This window comes from Paroedura picta, chromosome 4 (assembly GCF_049243985.1).
Source record: "Paroedura picta isolate Pp20150507F chromosome 4, Ppicta_v3.0, whole genome shotgun sequence".
Taxonomy (NCBI): domain Eukaryota; kingdom Metazoa; phylum Chordata; class Lepidosauria; order Squamata; family Gekkonidae; genus Paroedura; species Paroedura picta.
Genome location: NC_135372.1, coordinates 143,214,974 through 143,239,924, shown reverse-complemented (window position 1 = coordinate 143,239,924; position 24,951 = coordinate 143,214,974). Strand labels below are relative to the sequence as shown.

Genomic DNA, 24,951 nt, shown 5'->3' with positions numbered 1-24,951 from the left:
TTATCATCATGGGGGATTGGAATGCTAAAGTAGGAAGCCAAAAGATAACCGGGATAACAGGCAAGTTTGGCCTTGGAGTACAAAATGAAGCAGGGCACAGGCTGGTAGAATTTTGTCAAGAGAATACAATGGTCATAGCAAACACTCTTTTCCAGCAACCCAAGAGACGACTCTACACATGGACATCACCAGACGGTCAACACAGAAATCAGATTGACTATGTGCTCTGCAGCCAAAGATGGAAAAGTTCTATCCAGTCAATAAAAACAAGACCAGGAGCTGATTGTGGTTCAGATCATGAGCTTCTTGTTGCAAAATTTAGGCTTAAATTGAAGAAAGTAGGGAAAAGCACTAGGCCACTCAGGTATGAACTAAATCATATCCCTGACGAATACACAGTGGAGGTGACAAATAGATTTAAGGAATTAGATCTGATAGACAGAGTGCCTGAAGAACTATGGACGGAGGTTCGCAACATTGTACAAGAGGTAGCAACTAAAACCATCCCAAAGAAAAAGAAATGCAAGAAATCAAAATGGCTGTCTGAGGAAGCTTTACAAATAGCTAAGGAGAGAAGGGAAGTGAAAGGCAAGGGAGAAAGAGAAAGATACACCCAATTGAATGCAGAATTCCAGAGAAAAGCTAGAAGAGATAAGAATGCCTTCTTAAATGAACAGTGCAAACAAATAGAAGAAAACAATAGAATGGGGAGGACCAGAGATCTTTTCAAGAAAATTGGAGATATGAAGAGAACGTTTCATGCAAAGATGGGTATGATAAGGGACCAAAATGGTAGGGACCTCACAGAAGCAGAAGAGATCAAACAAAGGTGGCAAAATTATACAGAAGAACTATACAAGAGCGAGCTTAACATCCCTGATGACCACAATGGGGTAGTCACTGACCTGGAGCCAGACATCCTGGAATGTGAAGTCAAATGGGCCTTAGAAAGTCTGAGCAACAATAAAGCTAGTGGTAGTGACAGCATTCCAGTTGAACTATTCAAAATCTTAAAGGACGATGCAGTAAAAGTGCTACACTCAATATGCCAGCAAATTTGGAAAACTCAACAATGGCCACAGGATTGGAAAAGGTCAGTTTACATTCCAATCCCAAAGAAGGGCAATGCCAAAGAATGTTCAAACTACCGCACCATCGCACTAATTTCTCATGCTAGCAAAGTTATGCTCAAAATCCTACAAGCTAGGATCCAGCAATATGTGGACCGAGAACTTCCAGAAGTACAGGCAGGATTTCGAAGAGGCAGAGGAACTAGAGATCAAATTGCCAACATACGCTGGATCATGGAGAAAGCAAGGGAGTACCAGAAGAACGTCTACTTCTGCTTCATTGACTATGCTAAAGCCTTTGATTGTGTGGAGCACAACAAATTGTGGCAAGTTCTTAAAGAGATGGGAATACCAGAGCATCTTATTTGTCTCTTGAGAAATTTATATGCAGGTCAAGAAGCAACAGTGAGAACTGAACATGGAATCACTGATTGGTTCAAAATTGAGAAAGGAGTTCGGCAAGGCTGTATACTGTCGCCTTGCCTATTTAACTTGTATGCAGAGCACATCATGAGAAATGCGGGATTAGAGGAGTCACAAATTGGGATCAAGATTGCAGGGAGAAATATCAACAACCTCAGATATGCAGATGATACCACTCTAATGGCAGAAAGTGAAGAGGAACTAAAGAGCCTGTTGATGCGGGTGAAGGAGGAGAGTGCAAAAGTTGGCTTGAAACTCAACATCAAGAAAACAAAGATCATGGCATCCGGCCCTCTCAATTCCTGGCAAATAGAAGGGGAAGAAATGGAGATAGTGACAGATTGTATTTTCCTGGGCTCCAAGATCACTGCAGATGGGGACTGCAGCAAAGAAATTAAAAGACGCTTGCTCCTGGGGAGGAAAGCTATGGCAAATCTAGACAGCATCCTAAAAAGCAGAGACATCACTCTGCCAACAAAAGTGCGTTTAGTCAAGGCTATGGTCTTCCCAGTTGCAATGTATGGCTGCGAAAGTTGGACCATAAGGAAGGCCGAGCGTCAAAGAATTGAGGCTTTTGAACTCTGGTGCTGGAGAAGACTCTTGCGAGTCCCTTGGACTGCAAGGCGAACAAACCAGTCAGTCCGAGAGGAGATCAGCCCTGACTCCTCCTTAGAAGGTCAGATCGTGAAGATGAAACTCAAATACTTTGGCCACCTCATGAGAAGGAAGGACTCCCTGGAGAAGAGCCTAATGCTGGGAGACATCGAGGGCAAAAGAAGAAGGGGACGACAGAGAATGAGGTGGATGGATGGAGTCACTGAAGCAGTAGGTACAAACTTAAATGGACTCCGGGGAATGGTAGAGGACAGGAAGGCCTGGAGGATCATTGTCCATGGGGTCGCGATGGGTCGGACACGACTTCGCACATAACAACAACAACATGACCTTGTATGATCATGTACAAGCTAAAACCGCCCCTTTGAGTTGGGCTCCTCCTTAGAGCTGTTTCCTATGCTGTGTAGGCTTTTGCTGCTGATAAAAAATACAATTAAAACAAGGATATGCCGGAATCTTGTTCAGCTCAGCTTTCAGCATCAACTCTCATAACTGTTCGAAGGAAACACAATAAAGGGACTTGATTTTCACCCTTTCTGCATTGCACTCCTAAGATACAGTTTGTTGTTTCTTTTGCTTTGCTATATTGTTTTCGTGTTCTCCTCCAGTGCTATCCATGGACTACAATTCCCATGAGCCCCAGCCAGCACCTGCAGCAGGGGCCCATGGGAATTGTAGCCCATGGACATCTGGAGAGCCGCAGTTTGGCCCACCCCTGCCTTAGGTTAACAGCAGTGTGTGTTTCCTTCTGAAGGAGGAGGCATCATGGCAAGCTGAGGTGTTTCTGGCTTTCTCTGACAGTGCAGAATTCAGCCTGTACTGGATGAGCGGTCAGCAGGCCTAGTGGAGGGAGGACCCCCTGACCTGCCCTTCCTGGCCTACACAGTGTGGCTGGCAGGGAATTCTGTCGGAAGCCAGTCTCTGCTTCCAGTCTGTGGTAGAAACCAGTTGAGTGGCTGGCGTAGCAATTTTTCTTCCATTCCCAGCCTCAGGGACTGTGCAGAAATTCCATATATTGTGTTCTCCCATCCCACTCAGCATCTCCTGTTCCCCTTTCCTCGGTCTAATGCTGCTGGTGGTCTTGCCCCAGTCCTAGGCTAGCTGCTAATGCCACATCTGAATGGTGAGGCTAGCAGCAGGGTGTGTCTCTTCCGAAGGACCAGGCGTCACGGCACTAGTGTCTGGGATCTCATAATGAAGCATGTAGGAATCCCTTCTGGATCCAGTCTGTCTAGTCCAGCATGCCTCCTGCATTGCACTAGGCCAAGCTTGCTTGATAACCTTTCCTGATAACCCCGGCCAACTGGAGGAGGGAGTCAGAGCCTGGGAGCAGAGACCAGGGGGTTGGGGGGGGGGTGAGCAAACAAGCCCGGAGTGAGCAACCAGGCCCTTTGTGTTGTCGGCCAGGGCAGCTAGGTGGCTCGCTTCATCCTTCATCCCCCATCAGCTCTTCACCTGTTTGCCGTGTTTTTGGCCATTTTTCTCACGGCCTTCAGCTCTCTGCTCGGGACACGCCAGCACAGACATGCCGTGCGTACTTCTGGCGAGGCTGCTTTTTTGGAGGAGAGGAATTTGGGAAGCTCTTTTCGGTGCATGCAAAAACAAGCTTCTCATTAGCTGCTTCCCCCACGACGAGGCCGTTTCAGCTTCAAGCGCATTGCGTTTTGCCGTTGCAGTTCCAGCAGGGCCCCGGCTGTTGCTGACTGGGTGAATTGCTTGCTGTTGCTGACAGCCGGCATTATGCGGTATCGGGCCAGAACCCAGGAGGCCTGGATCCAAATCCTTGAAAGTTACTGAATGGCTTGGAACCAGCTCCACCAGGCTGTCGTGAAACCCTGAGGTCTCTTGACCATCCTAGAAGGGTTTCTCAAAGGGGTGCCAGTTAATTAATTTTTTATATAGTTTTTAAATTTGTTAAACCTTTATTGAGTGATATGACCATATATACCAGGGGTAGTCAAACTGCAGCCCTCCATATGTCCATAGACTACAATTCCCATGAGCCTCTACCAGCATTTGCTGGCAGGGGCTCATGGGAATTGTAGTCCATGGACATCTGGAGGGCCGCAGTTTGACTACCCCTGATATGTACCATATATATGTGTGTATTGACTCTCTCCCCCTCTCCTGAAATGATGGGCCTGGAGGGGGTGGGAGGGAAAGGGACCCCAGGTGGGCATGTCCACAGCTCTGCTTCCCAACCATATTCTGCATGGTCACGCCACTTCTGGGGGTTTCTCAAAGCGTGAAGAATATTTCAGGGGTTTCTCAACAGTAAAACAGTTGAGAAAGGCTGATCTAACTTGTGATAATAGAGCATGGGGGGACTGTGAACATTGTCTGAAGCTCCTCAGAACCACAGAGTTGGAAGGGGCCACACAGGCCATCAAGTCCAAGCCCCTGCTCAGTCTAAAGCATCCTTGGTCTGTTCAGCTGTTGCTTAAAGACTGCAGGCAGCTGGGACAAAAGTGACCGGTATTTGAGCTGGATCCATATGGGGAGGGGGGGGGTCAGTGTTTCTGTAGAAAACAGCAAGCATCCAGTAGCACCTTAAAGACTAACAAAATTTGTGGCAAAGGGTGAGCTTTCATCCCGTGCCAAAATTTTTAAGCCAAATCTTTAAGCTGCTACTCTATCTTTTCTGCTGAATTATGACTGATAATGCAATGATAACGAAGCTCCAGGCAAGGCATCCTCCTGGACTGAATCGAGACCTTGGTTTCCTGTCTCATTGCTCATGCTGATTTCTCTCTGTCTCCTACCCTTCTGCATATCACACCTAATCCAATCACACCTGCTATTGCCATGAAAGCTGGTGGGTGTACCAGTCATGCATTCTCAGCCTGGCCTACCTCACTGGGTTGTTGTGAGTGTATGACTGGTCCATAGTCACTCGCCAACTTCCAGGGTAGAATGGGGATTTGAACCAGGGTCTTCCAGAGAGAACGCATGTCACTGTAGGTCCCCACTGTGGAGAAAAGTGAAATATAAATAATTTGCTTGTCCAGCAGGCACTTTGGGGATGTGGAGAGAGGGGGGCAGGCGCCACTACAGAACGGCTACGGCAGAGGCAGGGCCAATTGCACAGTGTTACAAAGAGAGCCAGTTTGGTGTAGTGGTTAGGAGTGCGGACTTCTAATCTGGCATGCCAGGTTCGATTCTGCACTCCCCCAAATGCAGCCAGCTGGGTGACCTTGGGCTCGCCACGGAACTGATAAAACTGTTCTGACCGAGCAGTGATATCAGGGCTCTCTCAGCCTCACCCACCCCACCGGGTGCCTGTAAGCCGACTGTAAGCCACTTTGAGCCTCCTTCGGGTAGGGAAAAGCGGCATATAAGAACCAGCACTTCTTCTTCCCCCCAATAATGGACAGTTCCAGGCCTGCCTTTGGAAGGAGCGCCCGGACTACCACTGTGAGAGCCTGTCCACCCCTTCGTGGGGGCCAGGGTAGTGCCTGTGTCCAGGGCAGCCTCCGTTTATCTTACTTCCTTTCCCACCATTCTCTCCCTTGGGGTCCTCTGTCAGTTTTCCTCTAATGAGGGGTGGCCAGATTGTGGCTCTCTGAAGCTCCATTGGCTACAGTGACCACCCCTGTAGTAACGGCTCAAGAAGGGCTGGCCAAGAGGACCTTGTACTGCTAGGCTCAGTGGGGCTTTCTCACTTGGCTGCTTCTGGCTTGGTTGGTTTCATTTTCAGCTCTTCTGTTTCTAATCGCCCCCCCTCCCACATTGGACTCGTATCTAATTCATGAATAAGAGTTGTTGATTTTTTTTGTACCCCACTTCTTTACTATCGAAAGGAGTCTCAAAGTGGTTTATAATAGCCTTCCCTTCTACTCCCCACAACACTCACCCTGCGAGGTAGGTGGGGCTGAGAGAGCTCAGAGAGAACTGCTCTGTAAGAACAGTTCTCAGAGAGTCGTGACTGGCCCAAGGTCTCCCAGCTGGCTGCATGTGGAGGAGTGGGGAAGCAAGCCTGGTTCTTTACATTAGAGGCCGCTGCTTTGAACCACCGCACCACCACGCTGGCTCTCTAAGTGGGTGCCGAAAGGGACGGGGCATAAAATAAACCGCCGCAGGGGAGAAATGGCCTTTGTTATCCTTGCTGCCTCTTCCGCAGGGAGTCTCCTGAAAGCACTTTGCTGTTTCAGGTGACGAGTCCTTGGATCGATTGATTTTTTTTTCCCGTGAGGCATGTGCGTAGAACAGCCAGGGGATCTGAGGATTGTCCGGCAGCTGGATGAGAGAGTAGCTTGCCACTGCCTGCCCCTGCGTCCTGACTCTGTGCTCCTCAGAGGCCTCCCATTGAAACGCTAGCCAGGGTTGGGTCCGTGGAGCTGCAAGGCTGACGATGCAGATGGGTGGGGGGAAAGAACGTCACGGGTGGGTGGCCCAGAAGAATTTTCCCACTCGGTGTTCGTAGCGGGTGCTTGGTGTGGTGGAGGCTCCTCCGTCACTGCTTCCTGCTCTCTTGCACGCCACCCTCGGAGTCACTGCAGGGCAACTCCAAGAGCAGCTCAGGCCCAAGTGTTGTAAAACGGAGCCCTTCTTTTTGGACAGGTCGCCCTGATTGTTGCCTGGGTAACGGTGGTGGCAGAGCGGCAGTCCTTCACTTCCTGCCAAGAGCTCTGCCTCTTGCTTGCTTTCCGATGGCTTGAGTGACATTCCAGAATGGCGTCTTGTACATGGCCGCAGAACTACAGTAGAGAGCCCTGGCTCCTGGCCTTGGCTGTGATCCTAGGTGCTTGTAGCCGGGCACAAATCCCTGTGCTCGCTCCAGGTAGATTTATGTAGGGCAGTGGTTCTCAACCTCGGGGGGTCAGGACCCCTTTGGTGGTCAAGAGCCTTTAACAGGGGTCACAGCAGGGCAAGCAGCTTGGGGGGGGGGCTGCCACTGCTGCTGCTCCTTCTGCAGGTGCTTGCACTAGAGCAGTGCCTCCAGCGCAGCGCATTCTCCCGTCCGGCGCTCCAGGTGGCGGCGTAGCTCGGCAGGACAAGAGGCAGAACGGAACTGAGAAACCCCAGGAAAAAAAACCCACACAATTTATATACAATGAAGACCAATGGATCTTCATGCCATTGGTCAGTTTCGGTTTAATTTCTGTGAAAGAACCCTTGCATAATTTTATGGTTGGGGGTCACCACAACATGAGGAACTGCATTAAAGGGTCGTGGCATTAGGAAGGTTGAGAACCACTGCTGTGGGGCCAAGCTTGAATTTGTAGCGGCCCCAAGTTGAGCGATGGGCATGCAAGGTACTTTTCTGCTGATCCTTCTTGGTTCTTGAAATGATTTCAAGAATCTTAGAGTGCAGAGGTCATCTAGTGGCCATCTAGTCCAACCCCAAGGTCAGGACAGATCTAGTCAACCTCCAGTGCAGGATCTCACCATAAAGCTTCCAGGGTAAGCATCTGTCCAGCTACCGTTTGAAGACTGTTCACCTACCTCCCCAGGCAGCCTATTTCTCTGCTGAGCTACTCTTAACTGTAAACATCTTTTCCCTAGCCGGTACCATTCTACACATAGTTTTAGCCCAGGGGTAGTCAAACTGCGGCCCTCCAGATGTCTAATTCCCAGGAGCCCCTGCCAGCGAATGCTGGCAGGGGCTCCTGGGAATTGGACATCTGGAGGGCCGCAGTTTGACTACCTCTGTTTTAGCCCATTACTGTGGGTCCTTTCCTCTGCTGCCAACAGGAATCTTTCCTTGCCCTCCTCCAAGGAACAACCTTTCAGATACTTCAAGAGAGCCATGCTGTCCCCACTACACCTCCTCTTCTCCAGGCTGAATATTCCCAAGTCCCTCAGCCTTCCCTCCTAGGGCTTGATCATCTTCATTGCTCTCCTCTGCACTCTCTCCATTTCGTCCAAATCCTCCAGAACTACAGCCAGGACTCTAGGAGTGACCTGACCAATACAGCGTACAGTGGGGCTATGGCCTCTTGTGATTTGGGTCTGAAAGCCAGGTCTTGTGAGGGACATGATTGGGGGTGTCAAGGCTTGGGCGAGGGGTGTGATTAGGGTATTTGTGTGTCAAACTTCCTTTAGGGCTCTTGTATGGACGATGGGGAAGACTTTGTTTATGCTGTTGTCCAGTCTTAGCTGATTTCCCCGGAAGGGTTTTTGAGAAAAGGGATTTTCAGAGGTGGGTTGCTATTGCTTCTCTCGGTAGAGTGACCTTAGACTTTCTTATGGTCTCTCATCCAAGTTCTGACCAGGGCTTTGACCCTATTTAGCTGCTGAGATCTGTCAAGTAAGAGCTATCCTGGACCACCCAGGTGGGGCTGCTTATTTAAACCTTTATCTCTCCCTTTCCTCCTGGATTCTTAGTATCATGGTGTTGGAAGGGACCTCCAAGGTGATCTAGTTCCATCTCCTGTATAGCTACCTGCCCACCCATACTGACCCAAACCAGAATCCCTGGTCAGTCTGGCCTGGAAGAAATTGGCTTCCTGGTCCCGAAGTTTGGCAGTTGTGTCGAGGTCAGTAAGGTTAATCAGTTTTCAAAACTATTCCATCTGTCCACATTTTTACTTTGTGTCGCTGAATTTTGATGACCAATTTGGGCGTTACAAATTCCCCATCAAAATTCAAACCACACTTCAAGCAGTCCACTGTGGACAGTTGCTTAATCAGACCCTCTAAAACAAGGGTAGTCAACCTGTGGTCCTCCAGATGTCCATGGACTACAATTCCCATGAGCCCTGACAGCGTTTGCTGGCAGTGGCTCATGGGAATTGTAGTCCATGAACATCTAGAGGACCACAGGTTTTGACCACCCCTGCTCTAAAGAATCCTGCCATAAAAAGACCTTGTAACCCAACTAGCTCTACTAAAAGCCAACCGAGGAGAGGGGAGGCCTTATCTTGCAGGGTTTGAAGAACACCCACAAAGAGTTTGCCTTTCTTATCTCTCCTGGGAAGCCGAGAGTGAGCACAGCTTCAGGAGATTCCCGGAGAACGTTCTGTCAGGGGATGCCGCAAAAACCATCAAGGGAAGTTGATAGTTGTGTGTATGAACGAAACCTTGGGGTACTTGTGGATTGTAAGCTAAACATGAGCAGGCAGTGTGATGCAGTGGTAAAATAGGCGAATGCCATTTTGGGCTGTATCAACAGGGGCATCACATCAAAATCACAAGATGTCATAGTCCCATTGTATACGGCACTGGTCAGACCACACTTGGAGTACTGTGTGCAGTTCTGGAGGCCTCACTTCAAGAAGGACGTAGATAAAATTGAAAGGGTACAGAGGAGAGGGACGAAGATGATCTGGGGCCAAGGGACCAAGCCCTGTGAAGATAGGTTGAGGGACTTGGGAATGTTCAGCCTGGGGAAAAGGAGGTTGAGAGGGAACATGATAGCCCTCTTTAAGTATTTGAAAGGTTGTCACTTGGAGGAGGGCAGGATGCTGTTCCCATTGGCTGCAGGGGAAAGGACACGCAGTGATGGGTTTAAACTACAAGTACAACGATATAGGCTAGATATCAGGAAAAAGTTTTTCTCAGTCAGAGTCGTTCAGCAGTGGAATAGGCTGCCTAAGGAGGTGGTGAGCTCCTCCTCACTGGCAGTCTTCAAGCAAAGGTTGGATCCCCACTTTTCTTGGATGCTTTAGGATACTTTGGGCTGATCCTGCGTTGAGCAGGGGGGTGGGATTGGATGGCCTACCAATTCTATGATTCTATAGCCTGCTGGCATCTTGCAGAAGAAAGCTGTTGAGACCTGACTTTTACACCAATAGCCTGCATGACCTGCATTGTGCCCTTCGGCCTTCTTATATTTTGTAACTTCCGGCCCAGTGAAAAGTTCTGTTGAGCTTGAGCAAGCACAATATTGTGTGTCCTTTTGGCTGGTCTTCATGAATCGTAGCAGGCCAAATCCCTTCCCACTAGTCTGAATTCAACGTCCTGACCTGGCTGGCCTAGACTAGCCCAACCTCATGAGCTCTTGGAAACCACTCAGGGTCAGTCCTGGTTAGTATTTGGATGGGAAACAACGGAGGACATCTGGGGTCGCAACACAGAGTCATGCCATGGGGAGCCTCCTCTGTCCAGCTGTCCTGGCCTGTGTGCCTCAGGCTCACCCAACCTTGTCAGATCTCTGAAGCTAAGCAGGGTCAATCATGGTCAGTTCTTGGATGGAAGACCAGCACCGGAGACTTTTTAAAACAACGTATTTATTTGGATTTACAGGCCGCCCCTCTGGAGCCCGTCATTTTAGGGCAGCATACAACATGACAGAATAGATGATCAATAAAACCAGTGAAAAAACACACTAATGGCTAAAATTGCGAAATGCTAACAATTGATCCCTGCATAGGCTTTGCTTGTTGCTTCCCCACAAAGGGGATATGTGGGAGGAGATCCCAACTGGTTGAGGAAGCCCATATGGCGTTCTGGTCTTCTGTGTGTACTGGCCCCCACCATATGCCTGGCGGAAGAGCTCCGTCTTAATTGCCCTGCGGAACTACGCTAGCTCCGTCAGGACCCTGATGATCATTCCACCAGGCAGGGGCCAGCATCCCTGACCCTGCCCGAGGCCATTCCACCTCTTTACTATGCTGTCAGAAAGTATGACCCCCATCCTGCGGGCACGTGGGCAGTCCAAGCAGCCTTGCGTAATGCCTGCTGTTTGAAACTGTTTTGACAACACTCTTAGGGCATCGCACGGAAGAAGCAGAGAATGTGGCAGAACAGGAACGGAGCGGGCTGATGGGATTCTTCACCCGAGAGAGGCCTTGGTTGGAAAGCCAGTCAGACACCCAAAGGCCGAGCATGCAAAGCTGCCAGAGTCAGGCTGCTAGGCCACCAAACTCACTGTGGCCCTTTAATTGGTGGTGGCTTTCCTGGGTCTTTTCCCAAGGGCTGCAGGCAACTAGAAATGCAGGCGGTTGAACTTTGCTCCTTTGACCTGCAGAGCAGACACCCTGCCAGCGACTTGGATTTCCTTGCCCTGGATGGCTCAGGTTGGCCTGACCTCATCTGATCTTGGAAGCGAAGCAGGGCCAGCCCTGGTTAGCACTAGGATGGGAGGCCACGAGGGCAGTCCAGGGTTGCTAGGCAGAGGCCTCTGGTTTATCTGTTTCACTCTGGATGGCCCGGGCTAGCCCGGTCTCATCAGGACTTGGAAGCTAAGTAGGTCCAGTCCTAGTTAGTTCTTAGATGGGAGACCACCAAAGAAGCTTTGGGCATCTCTCTGCATTTCTTGCCTTGAAACCACTGCAAGGGTCACCATGAGTTGGCTACTCCTTGATGACCCTTTCTCCACCCCCACCCCCCCGTGTTGGAATGAGATAAGGCGGCTTTATGTGTGCCTGGAAAACTTGGGCATGCCTAGTTGGGAATCAATTTTGAACAGTCGGTTCCCCGTGACATATAGCAAGCTGTTTACGAAAGTGTTTTCCGAGCCGTTTCCCAGTTGACAGACAGTACGAGGAGGAGGGGCGTATTTGGCTGTCATGGGTGAGCAGAACTAGTCGCGCAGTTCTGGAGCTCACCCAGCCTCTCTAGATCCCCCACTGGCCAGAGCATCTCTAGCTAGCATAGGCCTCCGCCTACCTCCAGGAATATTCGGCTACACTGGCTGCATTGGGACAGATGTTTATCTCACCATTTGACTATAAATTGGCCCAAATGAATACATTTCATGGTTCCTTACTTAAACAAGTTGGTCGCAGATTACTCTATTAAGGGGAGACTTTTGGGTCCCTTGAGTGGTTATCAATAAAGATCTTTTTGGTCTGATTTAGAAGGCTTCTGTGTACAAGTATTGGAGCATGATTGATAGATCACAGGTTGACTTTTCCAATAAAGATGAATGCTAGTTCAGATGTCTGAACGCATCTTGCAGAAGGCACTTTGTTCACAACCCATGACAATCGTGATTTCTTCCATTTCTCAGCGAGCGCTACAGTGGGGGAGAACCATCTCCTCCTCAGCTGTGTACGGGGAAGAGTAGTTTGCTGAATGGTTAGTAGCACTCTCCAGCCCAAGTTAGCGTCAGGAAGTCTGAGCAAAAAGCTCTGTATTCCTGTGACCTTTACTACCTCTACATTTTAATCACATTTTATGTAAAGTACTAACTGTCAGTGCCGCAAATCCACTTTCCCATCTCTGGAAATTCTTAAACAGAGGCTGGATAGCATTCTGGCTGATTCTGTGGGTGGCAGGTTACAGTGTCAGCGATAGGGTTGTGGGTGTCCTGCATAGTGCATGGGGCTGGACTAGATGACTCATGGAGTCCCTCCGATTCTATGACTGGAAATTCCTTTTAGCTACACCTGAGGGCAGCATGGGAGTGATTGACTAACAGATTGATTTCTATCCCATCCCTCCTGTGAGCAGCTTGTGGTGGCTCACAACATTTATGAGTCCCGTGATTAAAACCCCATTAAAATCCACAAGCAATTAAATCCAAACATCTTACTGGCGATAACCCCTCCCCTGCCCACCCCACCAGACTGTAGCCCACCTCGGCGGAAGGAGAAATAGCCTGATGACCTGGCTTAACCTGGTTGGAGTCCTGATCTTACCGACCCTGGCCTCAACTTGAAGACCTGGAGGAAGAGCTCCATTTTGCAGGTCCTGTGGAACTCTGACTTGGTCAGGGCTCTCAGTTCTCCTGGGAGCTCATTCCACCAGGTCGGGGCCAGGACCAAAAATGCCCTGCGGGTACTGGATGCCAGGGGTGAAGTTCAGACCCCATGGGCAGAGGTTCTGGGCGAGGCATGCAAAGGCTGGCTGGCTGGCTGGCCTGGCACCTCTGGCATGGGGCAGCTGTTTTGAAAGGGTTTTTCAAAGATTGGGGGAGGGGTGATTTGCTACATGGCTGCATTTTTTCTCCCCAAGGGAAGAACAAAAAGCCATCCAGCTGCCAGCACTTCTGCCATGCTCACTGTGGGCTTTCAGCCCGTGCTGTTCCCCGGCACAATGTGCTTTTGCTCGCTTTTCCTCCCTTTGTTCGTCTCCTGTACTAACAGCATCAGTGCAGTCACATCCGCACGCGCTCCCTCCCTCCAGCTTCCTTTTGCCTGTAGTGATGCAAAAAAAAAAAAAAAGCACACATGAGTTATCCTTCTGCATCTCCCCCACCCCGCTGTGGCCACCGACCAGAGAGACATCTTTGCAGGGCCTGCAGAGACAGGGTGGTGGTGGTGGTGGTCTTGTCTTGCACATTCATCTGCAGCCAGGCATACCATTTCCTGAAAATCCAGGGTCTCCCAGGGAAAGATTGGGGTGCTGACTCAAGGTTTAGATGGCAATGGGGTCTCTCCTAGGCTTCGTCATCTGCAAATAGACTGGTGGTTACCTGCTTCCGGGGGGGGGGGGGCGGCTCATAAGAGACTGATAGGAGGGGGAGATAAACTGGATTTAAATTTGTGGCAGAATTGGGTGTGGGGTAGAAAAGCAGATGTTTACTGAACTCGTCTCTTTTGTAGAACAAAATTTGAGTCCGACGGCACCTTTTAAGAGCAACACAGTATTATTCTTGGTGTGAACTTTTGTGTGCACGCACACTTCCTCAGACAAGCTCTCATCTAGAATAAAGCTTTGTGGGTCTTCAAAGTATCATCGGATTCAAATTTTGTTCTGCTACTTCAACATGGCTACACACCTGAATTTGTCTCGTGTGTGTGTGGAGAGGCACAGATTTGTAGTAAACCACCTGTGACCTCCTGTGGTATCACAGAAGAATCACAGAATCCTAGAGTTGGAAGGGGCCATACAGGCCATCTAGTCCAACCCCCTGCTCAACACAGGATCAGCCAAGAGCATCCTAAAGCATCCAAGAAAAGTGTGTATCCAGCCTTTGCTTGAAGACTGCCAGTGAGGGGGAGCTCCCCACCTCCTTAGGCAGCCTATTCCACTGCTGAACTACTCTGACTGTGAAAAACTTTTTCCTGATATCTAGCCTATATCGTTGTACTTGTAGTTTAAACCCATTACTGCACGTCCTCTCCTCTGCAGTATGGTAACAACTGAGAGGGGAAGAGCTTTCTAAATGGCCTGTTTCTCAAGAGACGGATGCTCTAATTATCCTTTGCCCCCATTTCCATGCCAAGTTCGAGAGGTTCCTGTAGGATCACCTTTCAAGAATTTGAGTCCCTTAAAAAAAAATCATTGTCTCTCTCTCTCTTTGACAGGAAACCATGGGTAACCTCCCCCCCCCCCACACACACACACATGCACACATCTTGGCATGTGGCTTTGAGCAAGTGACCGTATCTTTCTGGGTTGCTGAACACAACCATTTCCTATATACCTGAAGCATGTTGCTCTGCGGTTTGAATAGAGCCCTGCTGGTTTGAAGCCCTGATCTGTTAAACGAAGGTTTCTCGGTGTGCCGTGATTCTGTATGTTGAGCCGCCAGGCCTGGGCCAGAGGAAATGCAAGGACTGGCGAGAAACTTATTGGGGGTTTTTGCTTAGGGTGTGCATCAGGGAGGTGAAATGCTTCTTTCAGTGATTTCCTGGTGTGCTTCTGCAAGGGAGGATTCTGGGGTCTCGGGCATGCCTGTAAAGCAGAAGCAAAATCCGGAAATGGCAGGGGCCTGTCCAGCTGGTAGAGAAGGGGCATGAATGAGCAGAGCACAGTCTGGGGAAGGAGAGGTACAGAGCTGTTTTGCAATAGCTCTTCCGTTTCCTGCTGGTGCTTTGTTTCAGACTTCTGCAGGAGGCGCTGAGCTTGTACTATGCGCTAGTCAAGAGACGTGGGCTACAGCTCAGGGGTAGAATATCGGCCTGGTATGCAGGAAGTCCTGGGTTCAAATCCTTGGCATCTCCAGGTAAAGGGCCTGGCAGTAGGGGACATAAAGGCCTACAACTGTGGAGAGCCACGACCCAGCTGAGTAGACAGTCTTGACGCTGACAGACTGGTTCAGTAGAAGGCAACTTTGTGTGCGTTCAGATCCCTGCTTGCTGTGGAAGTTCAGGTCTTGCTTGTTGGGGAAGGCCACGGGGAGCAACCGCATATCAGAGGAGACCCTGAAGGGCCAAAAGATGCACTTCATTCTGGCAGATCCTCAGTTGCACTGGTGTGTTGGTGAGAGAGAGACTACCTGGAGCAGTCCAAGGCTGGTTTTAAAAAAACGCAAACTGGAGGGATTGAAGATGGGAACATTCACCAGAAGGTTTCAGCTCCTAAGGCATTAGACATCCTTGGACTAGTTACAGTCTAATCTTGCCTTTCTAACCTTGTTACTGTTGAGAAACCCCAGAAACATCCTTCAGGCTTTGAGAAACCCCAGGAGTGGCACGATCCTTCAGAATATGGTTGGGAAGCAGAGCTGTGGACATGCCCACCTGAGGTCCCTCCCCTTCCCACTTCCTTCAGGCCCATCATTGGCCATTTTGGGAGGAGGTGGGTGGATTGACATGACCATACGTGGTCATATCACCTGATAAATGTTTACAATTTTTTTAAAAAAATAGATAAAAATATTTAACTCCCACCCATTTGGGAAACCCTTCCAGGGCTCTCAAGAAACCCCAGGGTTTAATGAAACCCTGGTCTTACGTGATGCAGGGCAGGCAGGCGGAAATGGGTTGAATTTGCAAATGGGCCACATCAAAGGCTTGATGGAATGGGTAGGCCTTGGAAGACAGGGTTGAAGGAAGAGCTGTTCCCCACTGGCTGTCTTTGCCTGGGGGTGGAGATCTCAAGGGACAGGCTGTAGCTCAGTGGCAGAGCAAGGTCCCAACTGCAATCCTGGCCATCTCCAGTTAAAAAGGATCCAATCATAGGTGGTGTGAAGAGCCTCAGCCAGTGGACAGAGAGTCTTGTTCAGTCCAGGGTAGTTTGTGTATCACACGGTAATCTCTCTGAGCTTCTGCACTAATTCCCAGTTCCCCACAAGTATTACCAAGACTGACCCAAGGGACCAGGGTGAAAAGGCTGCATGGATGAAGGATGCAGTGATACCCAGAATACACCATAGACCATGGGAGGGACCATGGCTCAGCAGAAGGGGATCTGCTGGGCATGCTAAAGAAGAGCTGGTGTTTTATACCCCACTTTTCACTACCCAGAGGAGTCTCAAAGCAGCTTACAAACATCTTTCCCTTCCTCTCCCCACAACAGACACCCTGTGAGGTAGGTGGGGCTGAGAGAGCTTTGAGAGAACGGTGACTGGCCCAAGGTCACCCAGCTGGCTGCATGTGAAGGTGAGTGGGGAATCCAACCCAGTTCTCCAGATTAGTGTCTGCTGCTCTTTAACCCCTACACCTCACTGGCTCAGAGGTCCCAGGTTCAGTCTCCAGTTAAGTATCTCTGTGGGGGTGTTTGGTCTGGGGGGCACATGGATCACTGGCCCCAACCAAAGGCTTGGTGAAAGAACTTTTGCATGCCCTGTGGAACTGTGCCACCTCCAACAGGGCCCCAGTCTCCTCTTGGGCACCAAATTCCACCAAGTAGAGGCCAGGACTGAAAACATCTGGAACTTGGTTGAGGCCACCGACCAAGGGGTTGATCCATTATAAGGTACCTTTATATGGGTGGGGCCAGTAGCCCAGTGGAAGATCCTGTGTTTTGCATGAAGGACCCAGGTTCAATCGCCAATGAGCTCCTGCCAAAAGGACCTGGCAGGAGGCGATGGGAGAGGCCTCTGCTTGAAACTCTGGGGGCCCATTGCCAGTCTGAGGAGACCAGGGCTGATGGTTGAAGGAAGCTTCGTGTGTTTTGGTCTCCCACTTGTCCCTTTCCGTTCTTTGAGTCCTGTGGCCCTTTGATGACATACCCAGAATTAAGCTTTGCCAGTCTGGACTCAAATGTCATTCCGTTGCTTCAGACCAACCCAGTGAGTCACCTAAACCTTTGCATCCTCGTTAACTGGTTTTGTAAAGTTGTTTCTTGTGAACGCTGTATTGGGCCTAATGCTCTCTGGCTGGGCTCTGCTACTTGTTTAGACTTCTGGAGCAAGCAAGTCTTTAACTGCAATAGATTTCTTATTCTTGTATTGACTTCTGGTGCCCCCACCCTGAGCAGCGGCACCACTGTGACCTGGGCTTCCTTCTCTCCTCTGTCCTCCAGGTATGCTGGAAGATGGGAAGAAATTCGACTCCTCCCGTGACAGGAACAAGCCATTCAAATTTGTGATGGGCAAGCAGGAAGTTATTCGTGGCTGGGAAGAAGGGGTTGCCCAGGTAAGCCGGCCTTATAAGTGTAGAATGTGATCTGGCCAGAGGTCCCTCTAGCCCAGTTCTCCTGGAGGGCCAACAACAGCATAGAGATCGAAGCCTTCCCCTGTGTTACGTACTGGCACTGACTGCCTTTGCATGTGGAGGTTCAACATGGAAAACCTATCCTTGCACAGAGCAAAGCTGAAACAGTCCTGGCCCAGCGGCACCTTTAAGACCAACAAAGTTTTAGTCTTAATATAAGCATGCACAAGAAATCTGATTGAAACTTTGTTTGTCTTTAAAATGATCCTCAAACTTTGTTCTGCTGCTTCAGACCAACTCGGTGATCCACCTGAATTTTCCCTAGCTTATTAAGTGCATCAGAAGAGCCCTGCTGAATTAGACCAGTGGTCCATCTAGCCCAGCCTCCTGTCTCCTACAGTGGCCAGTCAGTTCCTCTAGAGGGCCAGCAACAGGGCAGAGAGGCCAAGACCTTCATGAGAACATCAGAAGAGCCCTGCTGGATTAGACAGGTGGTCCATCTAGTCCAGGATCCTGTCTTACGTAGTGGCCAGCCAGTTCTTCCAGAGGCCCAGGAGCAGTGTATAGAGGCTGAGCCTTTCCCCTGCTGTTGCCTCCTTGCCCTGGAATTTACAGGTTTACTGCCTTTGAATTTGGATGCTTCCAGATGGAAAATAATGGGTGTCAGAATGGGAAAAGGGTGTGTGAACTGAGCATAGGTTTCATGCAGCACACAAGAGGGGCCCATCTCTTGCATGGTCTGAACATTAAGCGGGAAGGTCAAAGCCACGGAGATAAACAGTGTTAAAGGAACGGGGACTAAAAAGATTCGTGGAGGATAAGACTACCAGTGCCTTCTTGTCCTGGTGACTGTGGGGGAACCACCACATTCAGAGGCATTAAATCTCTGTATCCCAGAGCCAGGAGACAGCATTGGCGAAAACCTCAGCCTCTCTGCCTTGTGGCTGGCCCTGCAGAGGAACTGGTTGGCCATTGGATGAGACAGGAGGCTGGACAAGGTGGACCCTCACTGGTCTGACCCAGCAGGGTTCCTCTGATCCTCTTGAGAAGGCCCTGGCCAGTATTCCCTGTTTTCAGCCCTGCAGAGGAACTGGTGGTTCACCGAGTGAGATAATATGCTGGACTAGATGGACCCTCGTTGGTCTGATCTAGGGGGGCTCTTCTTATATTCTTATGAATGCCTCATCCTCTACGTCCTTTTTTGGCTGCCAGAGGATACTGGACTTGGATGGGCCCTTATTGGTCTGATCCAAGAGGCTCCTTTTCTTCTCCCGACCGTCCAACAATAGACACCTCCGTTCTGATGGGCACTGTGAACCCCCTTTGTACAACCGTCCCTCTCTTCATGCTTTTGGAATTCAAAGCGCCAAGTCTGCCCCTTGCCCATCATTTTGAGTTGGGTTCCCACACCCTTTCAATCCCCTGCACCCTTAACCGTGCCGCTAAAGGGTCCAGAAATGTTGGCGGCTGAGCGTCGCCTGCACCAACCTGGCCAACCACTTTGTGTCTCCTGTGCAGCTGTGCTGGATGATAGGTTGATCCCCGGCAGAGTCCTTGCCTGAGTGGCCTTGGTTTGGGGTGGGTCCTCCCCTACTGGTGCAGCTGCATCCAAAGGGACTTGAAGATCCAGGGCCCAGCTTGGGTACAGAGCATGTGAGCAAGCTGGGAAATGGAGAAACAGGAGTGCACATAACCCTGGGAGACAGGGCGGATTTCCTGGTCTAAGCCAGGCTTTCTTGACCGGGGTTTTGGGTTTCTTGACAGCCCTGGAAGGGCTTGTCGCTGGCCCACGCTGGTCCCGTTCCCAGCCCAGCTGCAAGAAGTGGCAAGGCGTGGCAGTTGAGGTCAGTCAGGGCTGGAAGGGGTGCGCGGTGAGCTTGGGGGCCGTAGAGAGCTGCTGGGTCAGGCTGGTAGGGACCTGGGCCTCCCGTCCAGTTCACGGGCATCCCAGCCTGGGGCACGGCTGGACTCGCCGTCTCTCACCCGCCCGCTCTGTTCCTTCTGCAGATGAGCGTCGGGCAGCGTGCCAAGATGATAATCTCACCAGACTACGCCTACGGCTCCACCGGCCACCCAGGAATCATCCCCCCCAACGCCATTCTAATTTTCGACGTGGAGCTTATGAGATTGGAATGACCAGAGGCGCCGCTTCTCCCGTTTCCCTGCTCTGGGGTAGGCGGGAGTGATTCGGTCCGGCGCCCGCAGTTTAGGAGAGCGGGCGGCATCTGTGATGGCAGTTCGGGGGTGGCTGAACGGCTTCAAGGCCTCTCCCCCACCTGGGGGGTGTCTTGAAAGGGTGCCCCCGGGCAAATGCCTCGGCCTTGTTGCGTGCGGGGGGGGGGGGGAAGAGATTGAGCGCTTCCTGCTGAGCCTGGCCTCGACAGCCAAACAGGGTTGCCCTGGCGATGAATGGGTCCTCCTCCACCACGATCTGTTGGTGGCAGCGTTGTCGGATCCTCTCCCCCTCCGCAGGCCTCGGCACTTCCGTCTCCGGGGCAAATTCCAACGCAAGTTCTCCTTTGTCCCGACAGGTTCGGCACAGGGCGAAATCCAGAACCCTTTTTCGCTTTGAGAAGAATGCACATGAATTTGTATGGAGCTTTTCCCGGCTTCCCCACTACACTCTCGGTGTCACCCTCCTCCCCGGGTTGGATGCGTTCGGGTCGCTCGGCTCTCGCTTCCGACGCCTCCTTTCTTGACCTCCTCCTCCTCCTTCTTCTTCTTCTTCTTCTTCTTCTTTTTTTGTCGTGGTCGTTGACCTTGTTAAGCTGCATTGCTGTAAAACCTCAGCTATCTATTTTGTCGGTCAAATCCTTTAATCTTATTTTGCGGGGAGGGTTTTGGGTTTTGGGGTTTTTTTGGTTTGTATTTTTGGGTGTAGACTTGAGTTGTGGTATGATCGAGCATTTACTAGCTTAAGTATACCGATCGGTTCACGTTATATAGGAATTAATTGCGCAAATACGGCAACAAGCTCTCTTTTTTTTCGCTGTCGGGTTGTTTTGGGGGAGTTACCTGTTGAATGAACTGATCCGCTGCTGCAAAGCCGTACGAAGCAGTTTGAGGAGCTGGGGGGGGAAGGGGGTGTGGGGAGGGAAGCCACGTGTTCATAGGATTTGATACGGTTCTCTGCCTGAAATTTGGGGCTCCGCCTTCTCCCCCAACCCTGTTGCCTCCCTCTCTCCCATCTTGGGAGGAAGGGCCACTTTCACAGTGACAGAACAGTAACCTTTTTATGGTGGGGGGGGGGTCATTCTTGCCCACCCCCTTGAATTATGGATCTCCTCCTCTATCCCCTTGCCGAATCTTGGTGTCTTTTCTACTGGATTTTCAGGACATTTTTAATCTCTAGCTTTCTGAATTCCACCACTAGCTAAATTCCAGAACTACTTGGAAGGTGCTGTTCTTTTTTCTTTTTCCCTCTCTCCCCCTCCCTCCCTTGAGGCGAGGGGACCAATCCAGCCTCCCCCCCCTGCCCATCAGTGCAGATAGACTAGAGCAGGGGTAGTCAAACTGCGGCCCTCCAGATGTCCATGGACTACAATTCCCAGAAGCCCCTGCCAGCATTCGCTGGCAGGGGCTTCTGGGAATTGTAGTCCATGGACATCTGGAGGGCCGCAGTTTGACTACCCCTGGACTAGAGAGTTCTTTTACGGAAACCTGATGCTGGTCATCGCAGCTTTGCAGATGCCCCGTGGGGGCGACGCACCGAACTGCCCCCCCCCCTTCCTGGTTGTCAGAACCAGCTGCTCTTTCCCCCCACGTAGTGATTTTTGGTAAGAGAATTGCCGCTGACACTTCCCTCACCCGCCACCACGTCGACACATAGAGTTTTATTATTGCAATAAAAAGGCTTTATGCTGGCTTTTCTCAATCTCTCCGTGTCTTGTCTTTTTTCCTTTTCCTTTTTGTTCTCATGTCAGCTACTGTGGGCCTGTCTGTTTCTGAATCGTAGAATGGTGACGAGCAAGAACGCCCATGAAGCTGCCAGCGTGGTGTAGTGCTTAAGAGCGGCAGCTTCTAATCTGGCGAGCCAAGTTTAGAATCACAGAGTTGGAAGGGACCTCCAAGGTCATCTAGTCCACCCCCCTGGAGAATGCAGGGAATGGACAACTGCCTTCCCACTCACAGTGACCCTAATTCCATGTTTGATTCTCCACTCCTCCACATGCAGCCAGCTGGGTGACTTTGGACTCGCCACAGCCCTAATAGAGCTGTTCTGACTGAGCAGTAATATCAGGGCTCTCTCAGCCTCACCCACCTCACAGGGTGCCTGTTGTGGGGAGCGGGAAGGGAAGAAAACGAGTCAGTTCTAATATGCTGCTTTTCTCTCTACCAGGAGTCTTAAAGTGGTTTGCATTTGCCTTCCCGGGGATTGAACTTGTGGCCTTCTGCTCAGTCTTCTGCTCAGAGGCTCAGCCCTTTCTGCTGCCATTGAGACCATTGAGAGAGCCCTGATGGGTCAAACCAGTGCTCCAGCTAGTCCAGTCTCCTGTCTCACAGAGCGGCCAAGCAGTTCCTCTAGAGCAGGGGGTGTCAAACAGCGACCCTCCAGATGTTCATGGCAGGGGCTCATGGGAATTGTAGTCCATGACCATCAGGAGGGCCACAGGTTGACTACCCCTGCTCTGGAGGACCAACAACAGGGCACAGAGGCTGAGGCCTTTCCCTGATGTCGCCTCCTGGCTCTGGGATTCAGAGGCTTAGTGGCTCTAAACATGAAGGTCCCTCTCAGCCACCATGACTGGTAGCCTTTGATAGACATATCCTCCAGGAATCTATCAAATCCCCTTTTCAAGCTGTTGCTTCCTGCAGCCATCGTGACATCCTCTGGCAGCACGTCCCTGAATCATTTTCTACGTAAAGTAGTGTTTCCTTTTGTCCATACTGAACCCTACTGCCCATCAGAGGCTCTGCTTTGCATGCCTGAAGGTCTCAGGTTCAATCTCCAGCAGCATCTGCAGTTTAAAAGATCTGATTCAGCACAAAGTCTACTTGTGTGCGGTTTGTGAAATGTCGTAGGGAGAACCCCATGTGTGGGGCTCAGCAAGGGCCACGAAAAGGGCATCAGTATTTGGTGGCCTGTCTTGTCCCCTCTTTCTCCAGACAGATGTCCTGAAACCCCCGCCCACCCTCACCCCCAGGCAAAGAGTTCCAGGCTGTTCCAAAGCGGGCACAGCGAGTGGGAATCTGTGCCATGTGCAAATGGCGCATGAAAGAAGAGAGCAGATTTTGAGGTTGAAGCCCAGGATGGCACGTTCTCATTCAGAATGCCACAGCCAAATGAGGAAGTCCCTCCCTCCCTCCCCACCATCTGCTGTTGGCTCGGGGGGCGTTGGTTAAGGTCTGGCTCGCCCCTGCAAGGGTGGAATTACCTCCCTGCGCTCTCCTTTGGCCTGCCTCTTGACCCTCGAGGCGCCGCTAACCCACTAGGCCTAGCAAAGGCTCCAGAGTGGGCAGCTTCCACAGTGGGCACCGTGCCCATCGTGTGTCTTGGGCAGGACTGTGCCAGTTATGTTCTGGGCAACAAATTCTGGGAGGGCGGAAGGCTGCACTTATAGGAATTTCTGCTCTGTTTAAAAGCAAGTTTAAGGGGGAGCCGCAGGAGCCCTACTCTGGTTAGGCTTTACGTTCCATCAGGCCAGGGCCAGCGCTGCAGAGGGCCCGGTCCTGATGGCCTGATTGAGACTGGTTTGACCTCTTGGTTGCTGTATGCTACATGGCTGCAATGCAAGGCCCGTTACCTCTTTGTTTTAGCTAAATTCCACGTATGTTTAAAATCTGTAGTTCCTGTGCATCATAAATCGATCTCACTTGTTCTGTCTTTTAGCTGCTCAACCTTCTAGCTTCCTGACTTGCTTCTCAGGTTGAAGGTTCTCCCCCACCCCCTTTGCTGATTCCGAATACTTCTGTCTTGCCAGGGTCCCGTGATAAATCAGGTTCACTTGAGGATTCCAGGCAGCTCCGTTGCCAAGAGCTTAAACCCAAACACAAGACTTCTCTCACAAAGAACAAGCCCCGTTCCTGCAGGGTTCCAGTCTGGGAGGAGGTGTCCCACTCTTAAGCATCAGCTTCAGGTTCCACGGTTAGCAGCCGTGTCGGTTTGCTCCTCTTAACTTTGTTTTGTAAGCTGCCCTAAAAGCTGTTTAGAAGATTAGCTAATGAAGGCGGATTAATTGCCTGCAGATCTAATTAACCATGCCCAGGTTGTAAAGGAGTCAAGGGATCCTGAGGCTGGACCGGACTGGAACCTGGGAACAGCAGACGATAGAAGAGAATGAAGACATGGTCTTCTGCTCCCTTGAGCCGGGAGATCTCTCATAATCACATCTGACCTCCAGATTAAAGAGGAGTTCCCCCTGAGAAAATGTCTGCTTTGAAGGCTCTATGGCAGGGGTGGCCACATTGTGGCTCTTCAAATGCCCATGGACTACAATTCCCATGAGCCCCAGCCAGCTCAATGCTGGCCCAGTTTGGCCAGCCTTCTTTATGGGATTCCATGTAGAGGAGCTCATTCTCTTCCCCAATCCCAGTCCTGCCCGAGGTCCAACTGCCCATAAAGTCTCCACAAATTTCCCATGTTGGATCGGTATGCTGAGATTCGGGACAGGGAGTCGTCTTTGCAATCAAGATGAACCAAACACTAGCTCAGCGGTCCATTTTGATCCAGGTGCGATTGTTTCCCTCCACTTTTGTAACTGCCATGTGAAAGTTCATGAACTTCACCAGTTCCTCCTTTGTCCTTGGCAAGCAAACTTTTAAAGGAAGTGGATTGGGGAAACCTCTCTGTGGGAATTTACCAAAGGAGGAACAGCGTTACCTAAAGTAAACTTTTCTCCTGAATTTTGGATGGGGGAATTAGTGAGTTCTAGGATACCTGAGAGGGGTACCAAATGGGATCTCCACCAATGTTTACAAGGGTGTCCCCACCAGAAAGCTCATATAGAGACCAAATTTGAAATTAAATGAAAAAAAAAACTTCATTGAAGAACAAATAAAATAACCTAACACATGCAATTTAAACTAATACAAGCACACAAGAAGAAAGTAAAGAACTGAGATGGTGTAATGGGGGTATAATAATTTGGGCCAAAAAAGACTAATTGCTACCATCCATGATGTGAAGAGTTCCAGAGGAGAAACAGCATGATGGCCAGCCTACTGTCAAGTGAGTGATTTGGATCTTATAACAGCACACATTTGGCTATGGCCACTTGTTTATGCTTGCATACCCAATCTCATTTCTGGAGGCTGATCAGCTAGCCCCTAAAACAATGACTTCAATATGTTTGCCGGGGGGCGGGAGGAGACACAGAAATGGAGACCAGGTTCTTTGTTGAGAAAAAGTATTAAGTTTCAAGTTTTTATTCCAGTCATAAAGCCACTGAAGAAGAAAAGAGAGAGAAGAGCTGTTATTTTATACCTCACCTTTCACTACCTGAAAAAGTCTCAAAGCAGCTTACAAACCATTTTCCTTTCCTCTACCCACAGCAGACACCCTGTGAGGTAGGTGGGGCTGAGAGACCTCTGAGTAAATTGGGACTGGCCCAAGGTCACCACACTGACTGTAAGTGGAAGAGGACTGGGGAATCAAACCAGGTTCTTCAGATTAGAGGCTGCTACTCTTAACCGTATCACCAAGTTGGCGGACAAGGTTTGTGGATCCAGTAATCACCTGATGTAACAGAAAG

The 24,951-nt window shown here is 50.4% G+C and overlaps 1 protein-coding gene across 1 annotated transcript in view; it reads left to right on the top strand.

Moving 5' to 3' along the window:
• The window catches only part of FKBP1A (FKBP prolyl isomerase 1A), a 29,780-nt gene extending 8,646 nt beyond the window's left edge, over positions 1 to 21,134 (top strand). The window contains exons 3-5 of the mRNA XM_077336005.1: positions 17,130 to 17,242; positions 19,268 to 19,432; positions 19,792 to 21,134. Of these exons, the coding sequence (XP_077192120.1) occupies positions 17,130 to 17,242; positions 19,268 to 19,396 (242 nt within the window). The 3' untranslated portion in view covers positions 19,397 to 19,432; positions 19,792 to 21,134. The remainder of the gene's footprint in view (positions 1 to 17,129; positions 17,243 to 19,267; positions 19,433 to 19,791) is intronic.
• The last annotated feature ends 3,817 nt before the right edge of the window (positions 21,135 to 24,951 follow it).